The 25827-nt window shown below is 41.2% G+C and overlaps 3 protein-coding genes across 7 annotated transcripts in view; 1 reads left to right on the top strand and 2 right to left on the bottom strand.

Moving 5' to 3' along the window:
* Positions 1 to 9573, bottom strand: part of LOC103470552 (tetratricopeptide repeat protein 28) — a 229100-nt gene extending 219527 nt beyond the window's left edge. For both annotated transcript variants that reach the window (XM_008419085.3, XM_008419086.3), the window contains exons 1-2: positions 9261 to 9573; positions 5779 to 6078 (exon numbers count right to left, since the gene is read on the bottom strand). In XM_008419085.3, the coding sequence (XP_008417307.1) occupies positions 5779 to 6078; positions 9261 to 9290 (330 nt within the window). In that variant the 5' untranslated portion in view covers positions 9291 to 9573. The remainder of the gene's footprint in view (positions 1 to 5778; positions 6079 to 9260) is intronic.
* Positions 9574 to 12982: 3409 nt separating this feature from the next.
* LOC103470553 (L-serine dehydratase/L-threonine deaminase) lies at positions 12983 to 19785 on the top strand. 3 transcript variants are annotated; one of them, XM_008419090.2, is made up of 9 exons: positions 13005 to 13063; positions 13187 to 13338; positions 16002 to 16158; positions 16298 to 16337; positions 16671 to 16810; positions 17119 to 17210; positions 18144 to 18371; positions 18444 to 18568; positions 19241 to 19785. In XM_008419090.2, exons 3-9 carry the CDS (start codon positions 16006 to 16008, stop codon positions 19432 to 19434), a joined length of 972 nt encoding a protein of 323 aa, XP_008417312.1. In that variant the 5' UTR covers positions 13005 to 13063; positions 13187 to 13338; positions 16002 to 16005; the 3' UTR covers positions 19435 to 19785. The 3 variants fall into 3 exon arrangements, with proteins under 3 accessions (XP_008417311.1, XP_008417312.1, XP_008417310.1); XM_008419089.2 differs by lacking the exon at positions 13187 to 13338 and having other exon boundaries at positions 12983 to 13063; XM_008419088.3 differs by lacking the exons at positions 13005 to 13063; positions 13187 to 13338 and adding an exon at positions 13917 to 14029.
* Positions 19786 to 21419: 1634 nt separating this feature from the next.
* The window catches only part of hectd4 (HECT domain E3 ubiquitin protein ligase 4), a 37792-nt gene continuing 33384 nt past the window's right edge, over positions 21420 to 25827 (bottom strand). For both annotated transcript variants that reach the window (XM_008419091.3, XM_008419092.3), the window contains exons 71-76: positions 25610 to 25713; positions 24875 to 25096; positions 24610 to 24776; positions 24316 to 24511; positions 23888 to 24110; positions 21420 to 23260 (exon numbers count right to left, since the gene is read on the bottom strand). In XM_008419091.3, coding sequence (XP_008417313.1) covers positions 23124 to 23260; positions 23888 to 24110; positions 24316 to 24511; positions 24610 to 24776; positions 24875 to 25096; positions 25610 to 25713 — 1049 coding nt within the window. In that variant the 3' untranslated portion in view covers positions 21420 to 23123. The remainder of the gene's footprint in view (positions 23261 to 23887; positions 24111 to 24315; positions 24512 to 24609; positions 24777 to 24874; positions 25097 to 25609; positions 25714 to 25827) is intronic.

The raw sequence follows: 25827 nt of genomic DNA, 5'->3' as shown, positions 1-25827 counted from the left end.
AAAAAAAAAAAAATTGTTTATAAAAGTTACATATATCTAAACATCACCTGCCTGCCTTGTAAAATACGTTGGACTGCCTTGGATATGGATAGTGTTATGCAAATAAACAACAAATGTTTATAGCAAAGCTCTGAGGCCTTTAGAGAACAGCTGTATTTATACTGATATGAAATTACACACATTTGGACTCTTTTCTAATCACCTCCCTTCTGAAGGCAAAAGATTGCACTGGATATTATTCTAGGGGAAATTCTAATCCAAAATACACAAAATAAGGTCCTACAATAATTTATCAATTCTCTGCCGAAGTAAATTGACTATTTGTTGTATTAAAACATGAAACTGTAAGTTTATTTTTGCATATTTCGGAAGAAAAAACAAAAACAAATTGTGACCTGGAAGTGCTTGATAATTTTTGTCCTGCACTTTCAGGACCACTGAAAGCGTTGTTGCTTTTAACCTACACTGAAAACAATATCCAGCAGCATCACTTGGCAGACCAAGAAACAGAGGCTTTATGCACCACCAGGGTGTCAGCACCCACTCCCTGCACAATTACTGGATATGGTGCTGATGTAATTAAAGTCCACTTTCAACGCTCCGCACACCGTGACCTTTTCCAGTGCAAACAGCCATTGTCTCCGCTAAACCCAGCGCCCCTCCGCTGGGATGTAAATGGATATTTTTCGGTGGTAAAACAGAGAAATTGATCCAGACGATGGCATTCATTGAAAAAATATGTTGGAAACTCATCTGAGAATCTGATGGTGTTTCGCCCCTTATTATTAGTGGCTTTCATTTGCAATTCTGGCAGGAAGATTTAAGAAGCCAGAAAGCCCCCTGATAAGCACCATTATAGGCCATAATCAGAAGCTATGAAGATGATGGTGATGTTTCCCCTGGCGCCGCGCTGCCAGGTTTTTATTCCGCGTCCCTTGAAACTCCCCTGTCAATGCTCAGGCCTGATAGCAGAGAGGGCTGTTTGTTTAACTTGTCACTGGAACAGCGGCATTGAGAGGGAGGGACCAGACGGAGGCAACGAACACGCTGGGATTCAGTCTGGAAAGAGCGCAGTCCTCCTGATCACTGATGTGAACCTTAAGGACACTTGAGGCAAACCAAAGAATTACAGAGCACAGCACTCAGAGCACTGCCACCACAGATAAATGGCTGATTCTTACATCAATCAAAACGCCGAAGTGCAAGACTCTGCAACAGCAGCATTCCTTTTGTACCTCTAAATGAATCAGGCGCAGGAAGAGAAGCTCGGTCATACGCCACAGATTTTCCATCCAACGCGAGGCAGAGTGTGAGCAGACACAGACGTGTGCGCCCCTTGTCTGTGAAACAGCACTCTATTTTGTTCCATTTAAGCTTTTTATATTCAGTAAGAAGGAGAGGCACAAAAGGGGCCTAAAGCTGTCTTGGGTCATTTAACCACACATTTTCCTTCTTCTCCCAGAATGTGTTTTCTGGCAGTCAACGCACAAAGAGGTGACAGATTAGATGGGGAGTTCCTTTACAGGCTGGCTGTGGGCTTCAGGAGGGTGGGCCCGCTCGCTCGTGCTCGGGGCGGCAGCGCCACGCCTGTCACTGTTTGATGGGCCAGCGCAGGAGTGCAGTCGCGGGGAGGTATGATTGATGATATTATGTACTCGTGCAGGATCCGAATGCCAGCACACTCCTGTGATTTAATCCCTGTTTCTTCATTAAACATCCAGGCAGAGCAGATGGACTGCACAAGATCCAGGCTTCGCTTTCCCCGAGGCCAAAGCCAGACCAACGTTACTAATTGATTCTCATAGACGACTCATGCAGAATGTAGCTTAATGCACAGAGAGGCAACGTGACGCTGTTAAAAAGTATGTACCTCTCTCAATTATTTGACTTTTGTTGCTTTGTCATACGTAAATGTTTCATCATGAAATACTTTTTAAATTAAGACGGAGACAATGTGAGTAAACGCAACGTGTAATTCTCAATTTAAAAGCCCTATGCGAACCAACCAAGCTCATGTGACAATATAATTACCCCTCAAAGATTGATTATGAATTACCCGTGATTAATCACATATTTCTGTTTTTTTGGGTACCACCCGGCCTTAGTGCTTCCTAACTTATGGAATCAATAAATTACTAACTAGTTCAGGCCACAGATGCCTCTGCTAATGTAAGTGTTCACGATTTAACAATAGAACAAAACTGGTCAGATATTTATCCCATAATAAATATTCAAAACCAAAACCAATTTAGATAAAAAATGAAACAAAAAACAGAGATTCATCTGTGAAAAAAACATTGAGGATCCCCCTAAGGTGTGTGAGAGTGTGTAGCATTACATTTGGTGTAAAAACAGCATAGCATTTCTGAAAAAGAACATCATAAGTCATTATACAGTAAAACATGGTAGTAGTGTTCAGCAAGAAAAGCCTGGAAGCATGATGCGAGTTTGTGACTATAACCTTAGAGTTCGTGCAATGCAGAATAGTGATCCACTGCAAAACAGCAAGTCGATCTTTAAATGTCTAAAAACAAAAACACATAAGTGGGCAATGTGGTGTAAAAAAGACTGGACTTCCATCAAATGCAAATGTTTTTTACCATCTCATCTGCTTTATTTATTTATTAAGGTTATCATTTCTTACAAAATGTTTTATTTTATCATCTAAAAAACAGAAACAGAAAAACCATTTAAGGGGACAAACAGATTGCAGAACTGCACAAATCATTAAAAAAGCAATACTGACTTAAGGGATGTGGAAAAAATCTAAATTAGAAACTTGTAGAAATCCCTGCCTTAGTCATCATAAGTGTTAAAAAATATCTACTGCAGTAAAAATAAAATCTGTACCACACTGACAATTTAGTTTCATGTACCTTTGGGGAAAAAAAATCAAAAAGGAAATTAATTTGACCGCTTCTCTTGTGCAACAATGACCCCTAGTGTTAATGCAAGAAACCGCATGCTTTGAAACCTAAGCATCTCTCTGCACAAATGCCAATACCAGAGACGTGGTAATCCCTTTGCCTCATGTTAAAGTGTAAAACACGAGGGTCAAGGTATACATTGACAGCAACCCCGATAATCCGAACTTCTGAACAAGCGTTGAGGCTGTCAGACACTAAATCCAAGGAAAAGCACAGCTACACAACCCAGATTAAGCCAACCATCCCCCAGTCAGACCACAAAGGCTTCTTTGTACTTGGATGGCATATATAAAAAGGAGTTGAATTGTTTTGGCTATAGTTTTCAATTACAATTTGTTCTCTTTATAAAAAAAAGAAAAGAGGGTTATAAAATATCTCTTAAATATTCGAGACATATTTTATTTAAGTGCACGGATAGAAATTCACAGCCAGAAATAAAGCGTTGGATTGGCGTTTGCAACATTTCTCAATTAACTCAAAGTGACACAGTTTCAACACTTTTTCAGAGAACAGGAAAACCTACCGGAGCTCCCGGAGACACAACGCCGGATTCAAGAGGAGGTGGCCCCCGACGCATCGCTGGCAGCGACAAATTATCATCGATAGCACTCCACCACATTACCATCAATCTCTCTTTTGAAAGACAAAAAGTATCCCTCCATGCTAAATCATGAAATCAATGCATTTCTATCACTGAGAGGGATCGGTGCTCCAGTGGTCTCTGTGGGTGAGTAATGTGAAATCCATGGCAGGTTAGTGCTCGTGGCCCGGACATGATCAAAGACAAGAGCCCAGAAAAGTTTGTATTGATCAGCCGTCACAAAGCGGCAGCTGAGGAGTGGAAATGTGATTGGAATTTGAAACACTGGCAACTGAAGACAAAACGTCTTGATCTTCTGAGAAAAACACATCTATTAGCTTGTAGCATAATACTGATTTACTACAACTGCGGACCTATGATTGTTGGTTAGATTTTCAGAAGTGACGATCATCAGCTACTCTTTTGAAGCGTAACTTAGTATTATGAAATCAGGTTGTTTAGCAGTTGTGGGGAAGCTCAAATTTTCAAAGATGTGGAGGTCAAAGGTCTAACTAAGTTTAACAGATTTTTTTATTCTTGAAGCATATGCTCTAATGCAGGGGTGTCCAAAGTCGGTCCTCGAGGGCAGGCATCCTGCATGTTTTAGTTATCTCCCTGGTGGTAGTAACAACCTTTTCAGCTTGTCAATGTTCCTCTTAGGCCTTCTAACGAGCCATCATTTGATCCAGGTGCGTTAAACCAGAGAACTAAAACATGCAGGATGCCGGCCCTCGAGGACCGACTTTGGGCGCCCCTGCTTTAATGAGACGTCACCCAGAAAATAAATGTTAATAGATAGAGGTGTAATAGTACATATAGTATTACTGAACCTTATGGTCCGTATATCACTTATTAAGAGGGTTCACACATGTTTTTTCATTGGATTTTAACCAAAGAACATTAATTGATTAAGCTAACATATAAAGCACTCCACACCAAAACGATGCACGAATGGATGGTAATAAAATGTGGACTGGACTCCCATCAACCACTTTTTTTATTTATCTTTTTTTCCTCATCATTAGAGAACAATGACACAGTGGTAGCTGAGATATGGGAGAGTGAATGGGCAGCCAAATAATTATATAACGACATGCTGCTTGTGTATTTATTTTAAACTCTTGATATCTGAAGTTACTTTTTAAACTTTAGAGCTCGTCATGCAATATAAAAATACAAATAAAGTTTAATAAGCAACATTGAATACCCTACAAGGCATTGTCAAGCACTTAATAAATACTAATTAGTTTTTAACAAGTGACTCCTAGTGTTCAAACATTGTAACATCAGGTCAGTGAGTGTTAAATATTAGTGACTTTTCACTTTGATCTTTTTGCAAAAGAAGAAAACAAAGTCAGTTCTTGCTCACTGGCCATACCTTGGATGAAGGTTGTACTTTAATTTTGCATTCAATTTTCATTTGGAATCACAAATGTTCAAGATACAAATTGAAGTGAAAATTGGACAAAAAGTGGAACATCTGAGTGGCAATCTCAAATCCAATATGACTTCTGCCCATTTAGAGTACAGCTAGCTTTAGTAGTAAAGCCGACTCCTGGTTTTGATCTTATTAAATAATTTTCACATGTAGTACATGTAGTGGATATGTTCATTAGCACATAAGAACAGAACTACACTAACTAGAATTGCTAACAGCAGTTAGCTTGTCACTGAGCACTTAGCATAATCCACTGGTTTGATTAGCAAATGGAGAGCAGCAAGGTTAGCTTCTGTTTCATCATTAGAACCATGTTCTGACTTCAGAGAAAGATGGCGACTAAAACTTGTTCTTGGTTCTCTCTGCTTCGGGTTGCACAGCGAGTCCTCAGATTGTTCGCCACATTTTTTGTGTAGTTTGTATTTAAAGTCAGTCTTATGGCTGTAGTTTACTTTTGTTTTTAGCAGAGTTTCTCTTGAGCACTGCTTAAAGCTAGTCAGGTAACAACAGAGTTACTTATAATACAGTGCACACAACTACAGGACTGTTAGTTTCTCTTTAACTTAAACTGCATAAGAATTTCAGAAAGTTTTTATTTTTAAAGAAATAAACTTATAAACTGTACCTCACAATTAGGCATTATTTGCTGTTGCTAACGCAGAGTTCCCTGTTAAAAGTACTTGGTTGTTGCATTTGCTTCATTTTGCTATTGTACCAAACTCGTACTGAACCATGACCCAATAACTCGGTTTAGTACTAGACCGTGATATAGGTGCATGGTCACACCCCTACTAATACATTTTTTGGGGGAAAAGTGAAGCAGGAATCCTTACCTTTGGCCACTTGGGATTGAGCCCACAGGCTTTTTCAGCATCCTCCAGAGCTGCTTGGTGCTGGCCCAGCTTGAGGAACGCTGCTGATCGATTACTGTACAGGATGCAGTTCTGTGGGTCGGCCTGCAAAGCATCGCCGTACAGACGCACGGCCTCCTGGAAGTCGCCCCTCTGACACGCTTCGTTACTCTGCCGCACTTTCTCCATGAACTCAGCCTTACTTAGTGCACACCTCGACCCGTCGTCCACAGCAACGCACCGAATGGGCCTTCCCGCTGTCCGAGAACCAAAGACAGAAAACTGGAGAAAGAGAAAGAGAGACAAATTAACTTGACTAGAAAAAGTGCCAACAAAGAACATAGCAGGGGATTTTGGGGTTTTTTTTCCCCCTTTCCCAGGACCACAGGTGAAACTAATTTTGTTAACAAAGGCAGTGCTCCAACAAGCGTTCTGGTAAAACCACAACAAGCAGCCAAATAAACCTGGATATTCCAGTGCTGAGCTCTGGCTGCCAAAACGCCTGCTGTCCACTGACACACAAACAGCAGCTGAAGTGTGAGGGAATGTTAATGAAGGATGGCGTCAAAGAGAGTCGCACAAATTAAGCCTTTCGTCTCGCATCAAATGCAGATCTTCAGTTAAATAAAAGAAAAAAACCTAATTCTAGACTTAAATTCAGGTGTTAATGAAACAAAACAGTGGTTTCTATATTTTAACTATTGACATTCTAAAGTTGCTGATAGAAACATGGAGATTCTGACATTTTTCATCTACAAATTAATGTTTTGTTTTTTCAAATGAGTTATGTCCTGCTCTAAATAAATTTAACAGACTTTAAAAGAGTCTAAGATGACTTTAGTTATTTTGAAATATTTCTCTTTGTTGTCGAGAAACTGATTGTGATCAACAGTAAAAATTAGCAAAATGTCTAAAAATGCAAGCTACAATAAGCATGATTTTGAAGTTGCGCAATCTTTCACTGAACATTTAAGAAACCTTTAATTTTTGTTGGGTTTTTTATGTTAAGTCATAGCCGGCACCGTTATTGGCACCCTGGTCAATAATTTGAATAATCCCCTTTGCAGTCAGGGCAGCACACCCGTTTTCACCAAAAAACATTTCTCAAAACTGAAGTAAAAAAAGTCTTTGTCTACTCTTCTTTGTCCAATCTCTTGAGATCATCACATCCCAGTTTCTCTCTTTTGCTCGCTTCGTTCATCAACACAGGTTCTCTCCAGTGTTCATGAAGAAGGTTGATTTTGTGTCTGGTGAATCATTTCTGCGACACTTTGACTGCGTGTTCTGTATCACCGTCTCCCCCCCAGCAGTTTATTCAAGCCAGTTTCTGGTGTCTGCTGCATTTCGCTGCATTTCGAAGAGTTCACGACGCTGTCCATCCCAGCACCGCATAGAGACGGATCCGAATCATGGATTACGACTGTCACCTTCATGACTTAAGACACTTTTCATCCACAGACAATGTCCAAAGTATCTTGCCTAAGTGGGAAACTTCATGAACACTTCATAGTTATGGAGACATTGGTTTCATTTTTCCAAAAATACAAATTCCTGATTTGAAGACCATAGTATCCCTGTGCTTGATTGGATCATAAACTTGCCTGATCCAATAATTAAGATGTTTTAGAAACCATTTTTAAGGGGAACACGTAAGACACCCCAGTCAGCAATCCCACATTCTGTTCGGCAACTATGAATTATTACCATCAGCAAAACGCTGCATTCAGAGGATGGCAGGGAAGGCCTTTTATGGCACTCCTTCAAGTCGTTTTTATTTTATATATTCACTTTTATTAGGTGGTACTGAAGTTTTAAATCGTTTAAATCGGTCCAAACTGTATTCTTATGATCTGTACTGTACTTTTATGTCAGTATGTTATTGTCTGTATCTTGCACTTCTGCTCTCAATGAATTTCCCTTAGGGGACAATAAAGTATATCTAATCATATCTTATCTTAACAATGCAGTCAAACTAAACATTGCCATTAAAGCAACCCAGGCTTCCTGGACACCTCAGCAGAGAGCCACGGGTTAATCTCCTCCATGCCATGCTGTATTCCCATGCAATTCATGCAAAAGAAGCGCTGTGTGAGATTATAGTAGTGCAATAAAAATATCCATTTTAAAAATTTCTTGAAACTGCAGCTCAGTTCAATGTGCTTCTGCTGCTGGCATCTGTTAGAACTGTATTTATCTGGACCCAGCTGTTCAAACAGGCATCGGCTGAGTAAAACTGAACCCAATAAAGACACAGACGAATTTCCTCCTTCCTGGCTCAACCTGAGTCCCCCTGTGCTCTTGCGTTTCGTTTATCCCTGCTGCCTCAGTCCCTCTCCGAGCAGGAGGAGCAGCTAACCTGACTCCAGGTCTCCAGCGACGGCACAATAACCGACTGATTGCACAATGTAGGTTAGCGTTGTTAACATTAAAATATTAGCTGAGAGTTACTAAATCCAGAAATCCATCTTCGGCCTTTCATTTCTGGAGCCAGCGTCCACTGCACCTCTTTTCTCACCACACCTCCTCCAGCTGAATTGTGGGATAGGGCAAGCTTGGTAATTACTTCCAGAGGCCTACAGAGAGAGAGAGAGGACCCGCTCTGTGGATCAAGCGAGTTCAACGTTAAGCAAAGTCACAGTACAGCATCGGTGCTAATCAAAGGGCTCGCTAGTCTCTCTGCACAGCGAACATGTGAACATTGGTGAATGCCTCAGTAGAGCTGCAGGTCACCTGGACGCTCTGTGCTGTTTCCATGGTAGACTTTAAGGCTTGGAGCAAACACACATACGCAGCGGGTGAGTGACATCCGCTCTGCAGGCGTCACCCATGCCAACATGCACCCAGTGAGGTGTCAGGAGAGGGATCTATAATAGATCAGAGGTCCCATGCAGCTTTCTCCTTCCACAGGAATCTGCAGCAGCACACTGGGGGCTGCCTTCTGTATGTGAGCAGCACTGGCAGGAAGGGTGGAGATGGGAGAGATAATGAGAGCCTGCACCAACACAGGACACACACACACACGCACACATCAGAGCACAAAACACACATACTTCCAACGTGATCACACGGAGATCCACTCAATTCCACTCAGACTTAATCATGCAGACAAAGAGGTCAGATTGAGGGGATTATGAGGGAACTAACTTTCTGCTACGGACTATGTAAGCAATGCAAGCTTCTAAAACAACAATAATACGTGTTTTTGCACGATTGGCCCTTCCTCATTAATAATAAAACAAAACCCTTCCATGCTGTTTAGTGTCTGCTCCAGTAGTCCCCAGACGTCCACTGCGCAGCCCAGGACGCACGGCTGGAAAATCGATAGATTTTTACGAGGTCATTTTGGAATTTTCTCCCCTGGATGCGGAGCAAAAATATACACGGAGCAATAAAACGGACCCAAAAGAAAAGAGAGAGAGAAAAAACAACAACGAGCAAAGCCATTGTTCTGCAAAGTTGTTTACCTTTTCTTTCAGAGTCGCTTGCTTCTCCATCCTGGCTGACTGCGTGTGTTTGTATAACGGCTTATCGGTCTCATCCCATCCCAGTCTCTGCAGATTTAGTGTCGAGTTTTTTGTATGTGTGTGTGTGCGCGTGTCTGTGTGCAACAAGAAGTGCTTCAAAGTTTGTCCAAAGAAAGTCCTCTTTGCGTCGTAGAAGATGGTCGATAAGCGCCAAATGAAGTCCACGAAAAGCTGAGCTGCATACGCTGTCCAGGAGAAACTTTCGTCAAGGAAAGTGCGCCATGTTGTCAAATCTTTTTCCTTTTTTTTTTCTTTCCGTTTTTCTCCTTCCTTCTCTCCCCCTGTTGCCACAGCGGATCTGCTGCGCGCACAGAGGAAGGATAAAGTTCCTAAGTCAGGCCATAATGTATCGGTTAGGTGTGCAGATGAATGATCAACTCTTTGTAAAACTGTTTGAGAAACTTTTTTTTTTCTTTGCGCAGAATTTATGTTGTGGTTTTCTTTTCCAATCATCCCCTGGTATTTTTTTTTTTTTACGTGTCCATTCAACTAGACAGCATTGCACGTAAAATTACTGTAAATTAAGTTTACTGGTAAAATATACAAACTTGCAACTGTATGAAAGAAAGAAATCAAACACTAACTTTGCTGCATATGCTGGCCCATGCTCAGTGGCAAATCTTTTATGTTGCCATGCATGAACTATTAGGCTATGCATAACGCTGGATATTAGATATTAAAAGGAACATCTTTAGGGAACTTTAAGAAATAAGGGGGTTTTTTTATGTCACAAGAAAAACTCTGTGGGTTTACATACCAGAACATCAGTCAGCTGAGTTGGTTCAAAAACGGTTTAAATGAAACCTAAAGTGTACAACAGAACTCTGTCATTAATTATTAAACAGATATTCGTTTAAAATGCGTGTAAGGAAATATCTTCTTTCTGCTTCTATTAGATTCAAGAGGAAATGTAGCAGCTAGGAGCTGCTCATAAAAGCATTTGATTAGCTGATCATCAGTGCCTCTATAAAAGCAGGAGTTAGTGCCGTGGTGTTGGAGATTTTTGGTCTCTAGACTCTTATCTTCTGTCTCAGACATGTTGGACTTTTATCAGCTGAACTATCCCCCTTTATTTCAATCAAGCCTGCCACTTGTGCTGCTACCAGTTTGCACTTAATGGGGGAAAGAAAAAAGCTTGACACACCACTGCAGAAAGTCTGGAGCACAGTCTGTGGTGGGCTTGCTAGTTTGCAACAAATACTTTATTATGATCACGACACAATAACAGGAGAACATGCGAAATGCAAAGATGTGGGTGAATGTCACAGTAACAATATGACGTGATAAACAAACAATACATTTGTGTAAATATCTTTTTGCTACTGAACAACATCTGCAGTTTTAGGACTTTCGTTGTAGTTTCTTCATGATTTGACAGCCTTACCAACTCTGTCTTCTACAACTCGACAAAAACCTCGGCAACAGCACTGGGGAAGCAACTGGATTTCTATTGACAATCTGAAGTTAGAAAAATGAAAAAGGTTATTCAGAAGTGAAGCATTATAGACAACATTGCCTGTCGATGTCTCAGCAAACGAATGGGTGTAAGCGGCTTGTCGCTACTGTGAACATACATAAACTTCACATTTCAACATGTCAGTGCCCCTTTGTTAGCTTCCACACCTCCAACTGCACCACCACATACTTTCCAACAGTCATCTAAGTTACTGAAAGTAGTGAATCTTCATCTTTCTGCAGCGTAGAGGCCAGACAGTTCACTGCTCAGCGTATGAACGAGATGATAACTGTGTTTTACTTGCTTTTAGCTGATATTTTATTGCTACTGTAGGTCACCAAGATGCATGTAAGCAGTTATTTTTTTAATTTACAGCTACTTACATGGAAATTGAGTATACTTAAAGTAATATTACCATAGTTGTGGTCTGTGGTTCAAGGGTCTGGCCATAAAGTGGCCATTTTGGCCTTACAGGAAACACTGCCGGGAAAGATTATAAAGAAGGTGCCATTTTGGGTCTCTATTTTTGTTGAATAGATGCACCTAATGATTTTATGTAAAATTCTTCAGTTGTTATGCCAGTGCATAAATCAGAAAATCAACACAGGCACATTTCCAGGCAGAGCGACTCCAAATGAGTCAGACTGGATGTCCTCTTGCTATAAAACATTGCTGACCATCACATTAACCATGATGCCATCTCTAATGTTAAATCTCTAGTAACTGCATGCACAGTTTTGGCTCCAAAGTGCACAGGAAACCAGATTCATATATTTCTTGCAAGAGCAGATCCTCACCAGGAGGTGGTGTGAGAATCTTTAACCAGGAAGCCTCCGACCTGGTGACTGACAGTCATGGTAGCTGTTGATTCAAAAATAGGAAAATGCATAAATACACCTATTAACTGAAAACATTTCACAAATTCTAACCGAGAATTTAACTTAAGGGTTTAAGGGTTTAGAACATATTTAACAACAGCTTTGCCGTTTCTCACTGTTCATTCTGTCTCTGGTGTTGGAGCAAAAACACAGACATTTGTCTTAAACTTTGTTAAAATCATACCTTAAGGAAGAATAAGAGTATTGAATAAGCAGCATAGTTTTGATCAGAGAAATTATTGATTCTTGATCAGTTGATATTCTTGAAAAGATTTCAACAGATTGATATCTGTTGATTATCAATCTGTTGATTGATAATCAACAGATAAGACAGGTTCTGAGACATCAATCCGCTTTTTCTCTTTAATGTGTTTGAACCAGGTTTCTCAATTCTTTCAAAAAAGGGTTTAGAAAGAAAATCCAGAATAATTACTTTTTTCAAGCCTTAGATTTGTTTCTAGCTGACAGAATAATTTTGCTTTCTTTCACACAGAGTGACACATATGTTGAATTAGGTCAAATAAATCATAAATAAGAGCATACGTTAATCAGGTTTTTCATTATGTAACACATACAAGAGTTAAAATAGTTGTTTTTTTTCTCATTTAAGATAAAAAACAGGCCTCGGCAGATAAAAGGCAACTGCAAGTCCATGTCAACAAAAAAAAAAAACAGAACTGAAAAGCTGAGTAAATCTCAACACTGCTTGCATCATGTTTAAAACAAATTTGCTTTCGGCTTGGACAGATATTTTCAGCCCGCCAAGTAGACAGATTTTACAGCCCTGTGTCCGGCTCATCAGCCAAAACTCCGGCTCATTCAGGTTTGAACCGTCCACTCACCCAGAACTGGCCCAGAAAGCTGCTTTTGGCAGCTGCTAAAATTGTCTCACCTCTTTTGGCAGTGCCAGCTGTGAGCACATTTCCTTTAGAGGGGGGACAACATGCAAATGCTTAACCGTAAAACTGTCATGTTGTTCCCTTCAAAGGTGGAGAAATGACAATTATGCTGATTCACGCAAGAGTTAAAGCGTTTTTTAAATAAGATCCGCCTGCAGGAGTCCTTTCATTTGGTCCCTTTTGGGTGGTGAACAAAGCTAGGACAAAATAAACTGCTTGAACATCTAAATGAATACATCTGATATTGACAGGTTTTGGCAGCTAGAAAGAATGGGATAAAAAGCATTGGGTGAAAACTCGTTGATCTTCACCCCATCCTGTCCTGGCAGTGACTGGGGAGGGGTCCGCTTCTCAGAATGCCTTCAGATGATTGGATGGAGGTGTGTCCCTTTTGGTAAGCCCACTCTTAAAGCAGGTATATATTCATTTAACATACATAAAAAGCCCAGATATAAGAGCTTTGAGGATAAATCACATCCAAACCCCTGCTTGGTTTCCTGTCCTGCTCTGGTAAGTTGAAGCACTCTCAAAGCAAAAAGCAATGATGGGGGGGAAGAATCAAAAGGATCCAAGTTTCCATGTGGACTTAACACGAGAAGGGGGGGCAATAATGTAATGAAATGTATTTTTCAGAGCCAATAATATCCAGAGAGCGACTTGAGCTCATTTTGACATGCCTGCATTCTTTCTGGAATATTTCTGACTGGTCAACTCGGAAACTAAATCTAAAGCCACCGATGTGTAGCCAACACCTGTCCTGTCATAAGGATATAAGGCATTTTGAGGTTTGTTTCGACATGAATCCACCAGCTGCATGCGTAACTATGCGCAATGTGTCTCTGAGAACAGTTCTTGTAGATATAACCAGTGTTTTGTGTTGAACTGACTGTCCAGGAATGACACAAGGAATTTAAAATTTGCCAGTTTCAACAAGTTGGTCATTAAGTAAAACTGGAATCACTTTCGGTTCTTGTTTATCACTTTTAATTAGTTCTACTTCCTTAAGAAAATGAAAAGGTATGTTCTTTTGTGAGGGAATTTAACTTTTACTGTCCCAGTAATGTCAGAATTAATAATAAATAATAAAGATTTTGTGGTATTCTGATTTAGTAATGCAAGTATATTAGTTGTGTTACCTCCCCCACGCCACTAGAGGCAGTAGCAAGTCCGAAAAGATGCGACTAAGGAGCAGATTTAGAAGTAAACCGAAAGCTACAGAATTTGCTAAAAACTGAGTTGCCCTGAAGTAAATAAAAGAATAAAAGAAAGAAGTTCAAATACACTCTGAGAGCGAAAATCCTTATTAAAAATAAAAATATATCACAGATTTCAAAAGAAAATAAAAACGGAAGTATAGGAAATAGCGCCCCCTTCACTTCCGGATTGCAATGGTCCCACTTCTAAATAACGTATGAGACTGACAGTGGTCCGTCCCCGCCCCTTTCTGTTTGCTGCAGCGAGGTGTACTTGGAGCAGGTGGGTAGAGCGTACTGAAGAGCGAGAATGGGGGGAGGAATTGGGGGGTAGGAGGTTGTTAGCGTACCGAAAAGCGAGAATGGGAGGAGGAGGTTGTTAGCGTACGGAAAAGCGAAAATGGGGGGAGAAATTGGAGGGTAGGACGTTGTTAGCGTACCGAAAAGCGAGAATGGGAGGAGGAGGTTGTTAGCATACGGAAAAGCGAAAATGGGGGGAGGAATTGGGGGGTAGGACGTTGTTAGCCTACCGAAGCGTGAGAATGGGGGGAGGAGGTTGTTAGCTTACCGAAGCGCGAGAATGGGAGGAGGAGGTTGTTAGCGTACGGAAAAGCGAGAATGGGGGGAGGAATTGGGGGGTAGGATGTTGTTAGCCTACCGAAGAGCGAGAATGGGGGGAGGAATTAGGGATAGGAGGTTGTTAGCGTACCGAAAAGCGAGAATGGGGGGAGGAATTAGGGATAGGAGGTTGTTAGCGTACCGAAAAGCGAGAATGGGAGGAGGAATTGGGGGGTAGGACGTTGTTAGCCTACCGAAGCGCGAGAATGGGAGGAGGAGGTTGTTAACGTACGGAAAAGCGAGAATGGGGGGGAGGAATTGGGGGGTAGGACGTTGTTAGCCTACCGAAGAGCGATAATGGGGGGAGGAATTGGGGATAGGAGGTTGTTAGTGTACCGAAGAGCGAGAATGGGGGCAGGAATTGGGGATAGGAGGTTGTTAGTGTACCGAAGAGCGAGAATGACCTGAGTGAAGTTGCCCCCGCCCCCACACCTTCTTCAAACCAGACAAAATTGGTGTCAAATGTTTTGCTACGTTTGTGCAGCAAAAATTTTTGCTTGTGCCGCTGTCATTTTAAAGATATAAAGAAATGTTTCTAGAGGTCATCCAAGGTCAACCATCTTCAAATCAGACTAAATGGGTGTCAATCAACTCGGCTACGTTTGTGCAGCAAACATTTTCGTTTGTGCTGCTTTGGCTTTGAAGATATTAATAAAAGTGAAAAGGTCAACCAGCCCCCCCACTTTTATGAAATCAAACAAAATTGATGTCAAACGTTTGTGCTGCAAAAATTTTCATTTGTGCTGCTATCATTTTAAAGATATGAAGAAAGTTTGATTTCATAACTTTGATTTGACTTTTACACTTTCATTAATATCTTCAAAGCCAAAGCAGCACAAACGAACATTTTTGCTGCACAAACGCAGCACAAATGTTTGACACCAATTTTGTCTGATTTGAAGAAGGGGGGGTGGACTTCACTCAGGTGCGGGAATGGGGGGAGGAGGGGGGTAGAAGGTTGTTAGCATACCGAAGAGCGAGAATGGGGGGAGGAACGGGGGAGTAGAAGGAGAGGGGGGGGGGTTTCCGTTGGGCTAGAGTGCGGGAAGGGGGGTTGACGGGGGTGGCGATAATGGCCCATCAATGAGTACTCAATCCACATAGAGGTGTTGAAGCACTGAGGAGCGACAGTGATTGTCCAAGTGTGCCGTTTGGAGATTCCGAATGGCACACTTGGACAACACCTGTACATCCTCAAAAATAAATATGTCCAAAATTAAAAAAATTTTGTGCTATTTTGATCATTCTTGAAATCCACGAGCAGAATACTATATTCAACAGATTTATTGTATTTTCCAGTCCATACATTCAACACTCAATGTGTATTTACAAGAAATAAAAATTAAACATTTTTTGAAGCAAAATTGTAAAAAAAATCTGTTACAAACGTAATAGCTACAAACTTCTTACAGTTAGAGTATTTTTGACTGCAAAATGGAAAATTTAGCTTGTTTTCTTCATTAAGAGACCAAGCTTTTGCATGTACTCCAAATTGTTCAAGAACAGCAGCTGATTTAATTTGGGTATGCCTTGTCAGCCATTTTTGGTGAGTTTGGTCCTGCCACTTAAGGGGTTAAACAGCAAACAAAGTCACACCTTTGTCCTGATGAAACATTTCCCTTCCCGTCTGTATTCAGCGAGATGAAGAACCAGCAGCCTCTTCACGTCACCACTCCGGTGAGGCAGAGCATTGCTCTCACCAAGTCGGCTGGCACCTCCGTTTACCTCAAGCTGGAGTCGTCCCAACCTACATTCTCCTTTAAGATCAGAGGCATCGGTCATCTCTGTAAGACGGTACGTAATTTTCTGTTGTTTATATATATATATAATGACAAGAAACCAGTGCAAAGGTAACCAGTGTGGACCAGTTCAGGCAGCACAAGCACAGACTTGGACTTGTGAACTTGTGCTGACTGATTTGTTTTTTTTTTAGTGGGCAGAGCGGGGGTGTGAGAGATTTGTCTGCTGTTCAGGTAAGTACATTGTGGAAACACAAAATCTTACCAAGTATTTTTGTATCGAAAGTAACTTACAAGCAACTTTTCAGCAAGAAATAGGAGCTTGTTCTATAAAAATATTAGTTCCACTGGCAAATTATTTCACCTGTAACATGGGGAAATGTCTTAAGCTAAATAATCTGTCACGAGAAAAAGTATATTTTTTATTAATATGAAGGAATTATTTACGTAATTCAACCTCCTACATCTCGCTGAGAAATAGAACTTGGAAGTTTTTTTTGTCTTCAAGTGCAAGACATCTGCACTATAAACTAGACAAAAAATATTTGAGGATTTTGGTCTCCACAGGAGGAAACGCTGGTATGGCAGCTGCTTATTCTGCCCGCCAGCTCGGGGTTCCTGCGACCATCGTGGTTCCAAGTATCACCCCCAACCAGACGGTGGAGAGGCTGAAGGACGAGGGAGCAATTGTTTTCATTCAAGGAGAAGTTGGTTAACTCAGCTGTGATCATGTCAATACCATCAGTTTATTTTTATTTTTTTAGCGGTGTGTAAAAATCGAACGTAGTTCCGATTGAATCTTTATTTTGTTCACAACCGTGTTTAGGAAACCAGTTCGTATCAGAAGAAGATAAAAAGTGTTGCTCAAAAATCATGTCTGGATAGATTATTACACCTAACCAAAGCAGGGGATAAAACAAGTTGAAGTTATGAACATTAATAAAGATTTTTTTTTCCTTTTTTTTTCCTGAAAGGCTTTTGTCATTTTAACTGAGTTGTGTCTCGTCTTTTTCAGGCTCTGAATGAAAGCATTAGTTACGGACAGCAGCTTGTGGCAAACAACCCAGGCTGGGTATTCGTCTCTCCCTTTGACAACCCGCTCATATGGTGAGACAGAGTCAGGCTCTTTGAGCATAGCAAAAGTACTTATACCTTCAGAAATAAAGCTAAAGCTAAAATTTGCAATACATTTATTGGGATTTGACACAAGATCCCAGCAAAAAGTAGTGCATATATTTGAAGTGGAAGGAAAAAAGACAGTTTTTGTATTTATTTATTTACAAATAAATAAATAAAAAGAAGGTGATTCATATGTCCAAGTTGTCCTGAACACACCATGCTCACAGTGAAGCATGGAGGAGATGGAATCATGGTTAATCCAAATGAGAATTTATAGCAAGATCTGAAAGATGCTAGTCTGTAGGAACTCCATCCAACACGATTGAGCCTGTGCTGCATTGCAAAAAAGAATGGGCCAAACTGGTAGAGACATACCCTAAAACACTTGTAGTGCAAGTGATTTCTACTTGTTTAGTGAGTCTGAACACAAATCCAAACCATACTTTTAGATACTTTTTTTTTAGATTTTTAATCTGTAAAAGAATTTTGAGACCATCTGTCATTTCCCTTTGACTTACTTTGTGTTTCTCTGTGTAGACATATGCAACACAGACATATGCAGCGAACACATATGCAACACAGACGTATGTTGCATATGTGCAACATCGACATATCCATAAAGCACTAAGACCATAGACATCAACCAAAGTCACATAGCAACGACATAGACCAACAACATCTACACATATGACTTCTACTTATTTTTGACACAAATGGAACCCCATAACAGTTAACAATAACCGCTTGTTGACAAGAGTTAGAATGTCGATAGGTGTCAAACGCAGCCACAAATACATGAAAACAGCACAACACACTATTTAACATTAGAGCAGTTCATAAAGAGATTTGCACTGCGTAAATCCGGCTGCACTGTCCACAGATTGTCCGCATTAGTTTAAATCGCAGCTTCGCTTTGTGAAGGGAAGGACACACATCTTTGGTGAAGGAGCTGGAGCACGATCTGAAGGAGAAGCCTGGAGCCATAGTGCTGTCGGTGGGAGGCGGAGGCCTGCTGAACGGAGTGGTGGAAGGACTTCGCCGTGCTGACTGGGCTGACGTGCCAATCGTAGCCATGGAAACCGTAGGAGCACACAGCCTGAATGCAGCAATGAAGGCTGGAGAGCTTGTCACTTTACCTGCCATCACAAGGTACCACACTTGGTTCACCGGCCCTTTTTCCTCGTTCTGGCGCAACTGATTTAGTATTTTTGGCGCCCGCAGTGTTGCAACCACGCTGGGCCTGCTGAGGGTGTCGGCTCAGACAATGAAACTAGTGAAGGAACACACAGTTTTCTCAGAAGTGGTCACTGACCAGGAGGCTGTGAGAGCTGTTGAACACTTTCTGGGTGAGTGAAACCTGCATCTGGGCAGAAGAGATGGGAAAACATACAGCTGACGACACAAACGCCACACACAAAGACATTTAAGGTTTTCTTTTGTCCACTCATTATACTGTTCAGCAAGGAGACGTTTTTGAATACAAGCGTTATGAGTTTTGAGAAGAAACACGCAAAGTCCTGCTTTCAAAATGAACATGTAAGCAAAAGTGTTACAAGTTTTGAGAACAAAAGACATGAAATCCCGCTCTCAGACCGAACACATGTACTCTTGGATTATGGCAGAAAAATTCCCCCATAGATGTGGGGGAAATTTGCAAGCCTGAGAACAATATTCCAACAATGAAGTACAGGAGTATCAGGTTGTGGGAGTGCTTTGCTAGGCTGGGGCTTCTGATGCTTTCCAAAACAGATGACTCAGCCAGGAAAGAACAATATGATAAAATATTGAATCAACATCATGGAGGAAGTTGAAACCTGGATACCAACTACAAAACATCTGACCCAAGTCATGGTAGCAATTCCAACAAATACTAGGGAAGTGTATGCACACTTCTGAATTTTAGCTATTCTTGATATAGCTAGTAGGGTCAGACAGTGTCTTTTTGTACAGTGCAGTAAAATACTGACTTTACCTCCAGAAATCGGCCACGAAACTGATCTATTTTTTCCTCTTTGCAGATGATGAAAAGATCTTGGTGGAGCCAGCCTGCGGTGCCGCTCTGGCAGCTGTGTACGGTGACATTATCAAAAGGCTGCAAGTTGAGGGCAAGCTGGCACAGCACCTGGGCCCAGTGGTGGTGATTGTGTGCGGCGGTAACAACATCAGCATGGAGCAGCTCCAGAGGCTGAAGAAGCAGCTCGGCATGATCTAGTGTCACTGACCACCCTGGGTCTTCCTGACATTTCTGTTTCAGTCTCTCTCTCTCTCTCTCTCTCTCTCCATTCACTAATCTCAGTCCCTAAACGCTGTTATTCATGTACCCCACAGATCGAATCATTCCAGACTGAAACTCTCAGGAGCACCAACACTGACTGAAATGAGATGGGATAGTGAGAATATAAAAAAAAACCATCAGCTTTAGTGGATATAAGATAAAGAAAACTGACACATTGAGTTTGCATATGTTTTGTCTCCTTGCTTGTAATAATGCCTGTGCCTGTGTGTTATTCAGCTTTTTTTATTTGTCCTCACATTAATAAATTATATTTCTTTGTCTTATCATTCTTGTTCTTGAATGTGAAAGACTTGTGAAACACTGTCCAGTTTGCTGCCTCTTACCATAAGCTTCAGCTAGTACACATGAAACATAAACAGACAGACATCCATGTCTCACTCTGTTTGTGTGTCCTATTTATTTATTTAGCCTACAATACAATAGCAGGGGAATATTGGCCAATTGACAGATTAATTTAAAAACCTTATAAAATAAAATGGAGCTCCCCCTAGTGGCCTGTTTGTTTCCGAACATACATGGTATGTTTATGCGTGTCAATTTCAAATATTCTAAGATTCAAATTATTTACGTTAACAATTCATACTAATGAAAATACTTAAAATTTAATGGAAAATACAATTTCATAGAACATTGTTTTGTTTTTTTTGGTGAGGATTAAACTTGGACATGCAAATCACACAAAAGGGTATCACATCAGGTGCATAGTCTTTAGAACACCACCACTGCCTCCGTCTTGTAAAGTGAGCATAAACACGACTAAGATTGAAAAAGTTGTCTGGGACCTTCAGAAAGAAGATTCCAGCAGTCACTGCCGTCTGGAAAAAATTATTCAAGTGAAGTGATAGTTACAAAAATGTGTCTCACTCTGCTGTTACTTCAATCAAAAGGAAGTCCTCAGCTTTTCTCCAGCCAGAAAACACTTTATTTTTTGTCGAAACTTTGCTTAATGAAAAAAATAAGGTTACTTTTTGTTGAAGTATAAAAAACTCAGTTTTCCAGAATTTTTTAAAACTTAAAATCAAACCTCAATATGTGAACATTTATCGATAAAGAAATGGATTTTCAATCACAGTTCACATTTTTATACGACGATATGAGTTACTGGTGGTTGAATTAATGAAGCTGAATCGAGGCATTGGAGGAAAATGTGTTTGAAGCAGCAGTAGACTTGTGTCTAAGGCAGACACTGATCTTCTAGCGACAATGGACCTAAACATGCACACAAAACTGCGACGGGATGGTTTGGATCAAAGCATGTTTACAGTATGTGTGTGGACGGCCTGGTCAAAGTCTAGACATTTGAACTAAACTAAATATTTGTGGCAAGACTTGAAAATTGATTTTCAGAAATAATTTCAGTTGGATCTGAATGAGCTTGAGCTACTTTGCCAAAAGAAACTTTTCAAACCTATGTCAAAAAGCGTTGCAGCTGTTAAGTGCAGTGGAAGGTGGTTCTGCAGCGCATCGGCTGAAGGGCGTCTGAATGCAAACATACACACACACACACAAACAAACACACACACCAGTTAAAATTCACATTTGATCTTTCTTCCACTTCAGATTTATGCTCTACTTTGTGCTGACCTGTGGCCTGAAATTCCAATAAAATACACTGAACTTTGAGATTGTAATGTGACTAAAGGTGAAACTACAACATTTGGGCTGATAAAGACATAAACAACATACATGGGGAGCCAGTCGGATCCAGCCTGGTCCTGCACTCGCCGCTCTGTAAAGGTGTGTGGTTTACAGTCTGCAGTGATGCAACCAGTGTGTCACTGGGTCATAAGTTAAAGACAGAAAATTAACCCCAATACTGATCACCTATGATTAACGATCATCACTGCTTAATATACATCTGTCTGGGATTAAACATACAAAAACAAAAACATTAGAAAGAGTTTGTACATGAAGACATTTCTTTATTATGACACAGAAATCTCAAATGCCATTTGATTCTTTACATCTGTATAATCCATTTTAGATATGTTACGTTTCTCATGTGCAGAGGTAAGACAGTAAAAGTTAAGTTAATGCAACCATAAATAATTGTAATAAATAAGTAAATGTACAGCACACATTTCATCGAAACAATTCTTTGTACGGATATGTCCTTTTTGTAACCTATTGTTACCCCTCCAGAGGAGAAGTCAGAGAGAAAGAGAAGAGAGAGAGCAACCCTGTTAGCAGCGGTACGTCACCCTTTAAAAGAGCCCAACCAAAACTCAAAATCCTGCAAAAAAAAAAAAAAAAAGCAGTTTCACTGCACCAGCAGTCAGTCCTGTGGTTTTCTCTACGTAAAATGGCGATTTCACTCACACAAGAGAACGCATTTCACCATGTGTAGAAGAAATTCAAACCATCCGAGCACAAGACAAAGGTGATAAAGATTTACTGGTATTCCCAAAATTCATAAAAAGCAGCAACACAACAAACCGGAAACCCAGACGGACGTCGTCTAGTTTGCTCGTTTTTCAGATTCTTTTCTCGGAAGAGTAGTGCAAAACTCAAAATGAAATCGGAAGGTGAAGAGAAGAAGCGAGTAAAAACTGCCAGCAAACATTACCTCAGTCTATTTACATTTTACTAGATTATTATTAAATTTTTCTTTATTTTTTTATTTATTAAACACAGCAAAAAGATTTGGTTATGGGTGAAATAAAAAGAAACCCCTCATCCTCAATCATGAAAAATAAATAAATGAAAGGCGAAACTGAAGATTTCTCACTGCCAACCCCTCCAGTGTACATGTGTAGATTGGATATGACTACTAGATTAACATGACTTTTTACATGACTGAAAAACCCTCCTCTCTTCAGACTCTTTAACAGAGGTTCTCAGATACATAGGCATAAATGAGTTTGTCCATTAGCAGGCCGTATTGTTAAAACAGGCAGTAAAACTACGTAAAGCCCTGTACAGCACTTGTTCACACCTGCCATTACAGTAGATGACGCGGTGACAAGTCAGCAGATTCCAATTGATCGTAATCATATCACCGAAAACCCTTTTGGTTCTCGTCACACAACAGAGGCTCCTACAGCGAAAGGCGAGGGTCAGAGCATCACCCCCACAGAGGGGAGGCAGCATTGAGCTGAGTGGAGGCTTTTCACCGTGGCCTTCAGGGCTTCATCGACTCCCATAGAAACCACTTTCTGAACGCTCAGCTATGGGATTTGCAACTGTAAAGTGCTGTTCTGAAGGTAGCTAATAGATTTTTTGTTAAAGTTACATAGCTGGCTCAAAAAAAAGAAAGAAAAAAAAACTGAATACAGGAGCAAAACTCTTTCACAGCTGTTTCACTTCAATGCCCTCCACAATCTCAGTGCAACAAAAAGTAAATCAGACTTATTTGCAGCCATCACTGCTGATTAAAATCACCCTCCCTGAATGAAACAAAATGCAGAATTTAGGCAAATGGCGATGAAAACAATATGTCGGTTTCCTTTCGAGATAAAAAGCGTGTAGCTTCGCTGCTCGTATCGTATCGTATCGCAGCGAGTATCGGCCTGCGGTCGGTCTCAGAGGAAGATCCAGGAGGGGCAGGAGGTGGTGGTGAGATGTTGGGTACTGCTGCTCGGGAATGTCGGCTTCTCGGGTTCTCCTCAGCCACTCAGAGGATCTTCGCGGTAGTGGATGGCGTAGCGCAGCTTCTCCAGCATCACATCCAAAGAAGTGTACTGTGGCAGTTTCACCATGAACATGCACGTTTCCACTCGAATGTAGCGCGAGTCTGGCTGACCTGGAGAGGAAACAAAAATATGGGTTTTATTTTATTCTCCGCCTACGAGGTGGAAAACTGATACTAGAGAATCCTGAACACAATCTTCGTGGTTAAACACAATAGTAGCAGCGTTATGCTTGGAATTGAGAAGCCTGCCTGAGTTGATGGATATTTATGTTTTGGAAGAGCCCAAAGTCCAGTGAAAGATATTTTTAAGAGGGTAAGACAAAACTGGTGAGTGCATCACATAAAATACATAAAAGGTTGAAGGTTGTAAAGTGAAGAGACGTGGAAAAGTTCATGGGATATAAATGCTATTGCAGGGCACCGTAATCAAACTGTCACAGTGACAAAAGCTCAAAAGATGAAGCAATCTTATGAATCAGGAACCATAAACACGACTTGATAAACTTGAACCTAAATCCCTTTAAGTGAAATACAAGGAGAAAGAGATGCTAAATGTTCCTTCATTATATAAATCATATATAAGTCTGTGTTCAAAGTCTGTCTGAAGTGACAAGATGAACAGTTTTCTCAAGATTATCAGCACTTTCTGCGGCAACAGCACTGATACAGTGCAAGAGCTGCAGGGATAGGAGCGCCTGAGCCCGGTCAGGGCCCTGCAGGGAACATGTCGGCCGTTACCTGCAGCTCCATCAGGAGGGGCGATTTTCATGGGGTACGGGGGAACATGGGCTGTGTCGGGCCCGCCGTCTTTGCACGGGCAAGTAAACGGGATGCGCTCCTGGTTGCAGGCGAACTTGATGAACTTGCAGAGCTCTTCCTGAGTGAACATCTCCAGGGCGGTCCAGAAGAACTCGATGTGCTGGTCGGTCTCCATCAGACCGACTTGGTACATGGTGTGAGCCTAAACAAAAAAACAAAACAAAAAAAGAATGGGATGATTTACTAAGGTAAAAGTTGAGAAACACAATACAGCAAGGATAGAAGGAAATCATTAAACCACTGCTTTCATAGACTTTAAAGTTGGCTCACACACACTTTGTAATGCGGTTGAAAAGATATCAGTGTTTTCTATCATATATATGTATACGTATATATATATGCACCACCTTGAGGAACTCCAGGTTAATGTAAGGCAAGCCACATGTGCGCAGTTCAATCTCCAGAGGGCTGAGCATGGTAAGCAGCTGCATAGGAATGATGGATCCCAGTCCTGCCCGCACTGCTGTCATACACTCCACATTCTCCAGCTCCCTCAGGCGGAGGCTCCTCACCGCCCGGGCGTACACATCCTTGTTCTCCCAGCTTAACGGGGCAAACAGAACGAGAACTCGCTCAAATGTGCAAATGTGCTGTGGCTGTATCTTTAAGCTACGGCAGAACCTCCAGGAGCTGCTCTGTACCTGACAGTGAGGCTGCGTCCTCCCTGACAAAGCTCCACCTCTTCACCCGTCATCGTGAAGTAAGTAAAAGTGCAGCAGGGCCGGCTGGGCGACTCCGGGCTTTCTCCTGAGTGGTGCTGCGAGGAGATCTCAGCGCACAGGGCCTCCAGCTCGCTCTCATCGGTCACCTGAAGAGAGGAAGAAAACAAACAAAAAAAATGACAGTCAAAATCTGGCTGGATATCGAATTGGGTGTGATTGAAAACGCTCCTACTGCACTCCTCACATTTGCAAATTTCTTGACATAGTTGTAGGTGAGCACATCGGCTTCCTGCAAGTCCTGCTCTGGGTCGAGAGGCTCGCCAACGAGGCCTTTCCAAAACGATCCCAGCAGGTCCAAAGGCAGGGGGACGTCTGCACGGATGGCTATGCCGAGGAGCTGACCGAAAAAGTGCAACAACTGCTCTTCTGCATAGCTGATAGGGCAGGGAGTCAGGATGTACTTCCCCTGGAGATAAAAGCAAAACAAAGAAAGATTAGGAATATTTACAATGACATCATCTTTCTCATGATATTCTTTACAATATGTTTTACATAAAACGGAGACGATGTTGATACTAGATCAGCAGATGCGGTGCCTTGTATTCATGCCCTTTAACTTTCACACATTGTGTCCCGTTGCAGCCGTAAATTTCAGTCCATTTTATTGGAAATTTATGTGTCTGACACAAAGTGGCCTCAAAAGACTCGACCTCATGAGTCAACAGAACCGCTTTCCAAATCGCTTTCTTTTAAATTGCCTCTAACAGCTTTCCACATCTGAAAAAAAGACACTTTCACCCATTTTGATTCCTCTTCCCAATTACACTGCACTGCATTTCTCTATAGTGCAAGGTCTCAATAAAACACAAATTGTGGTTGTAACAGGTCAAAAGAGGTTTAAAAACATTCACAAAGCACTGAATAGAGCTACGGTAATGCATTGATGGGAAGATGAATGTAATGTGGAATGAAATGATACCTTGTTCCGGTTGGCTGCAGCACTGGGACAGGGAAGCAGCAGGGAAAGTGCTGAGCTCTGTAACTCCTTACACACTTGCCACAGAAAATGCCTGAAGGAGCCGCCTGGATAGACACAGTCATCACAATAGCAGTTAGGTATTAAAAAAAAAACAAAAAACATAACAGCGATAAATAAAATAGATGAAAGAAAAGCGGGGCATTAAAAAAAAAAGGGGC

The sequence above is a fragment of the Poecilia reticulata genome, chromosome 9 (genome assembly GCF_904066995.2).
Source record: "Poecilia reticulata chromosome 9, P_reticulata-male-v2, whole genome shotgun sequence".
Classification (NCBI taxonomy): domain Eukaryota; kingdom Metazoa; phylum Chordata; class Actinopteri; order Cyprinodontiformes; family Poeciliidae; genus Poecilia; species Poecilia reticulata.
The sequence above is the reverse complement of the archived record's forward strand: the minus strand, read 5'-3'. Positions and strand labels throughout refer to the sequence as shown.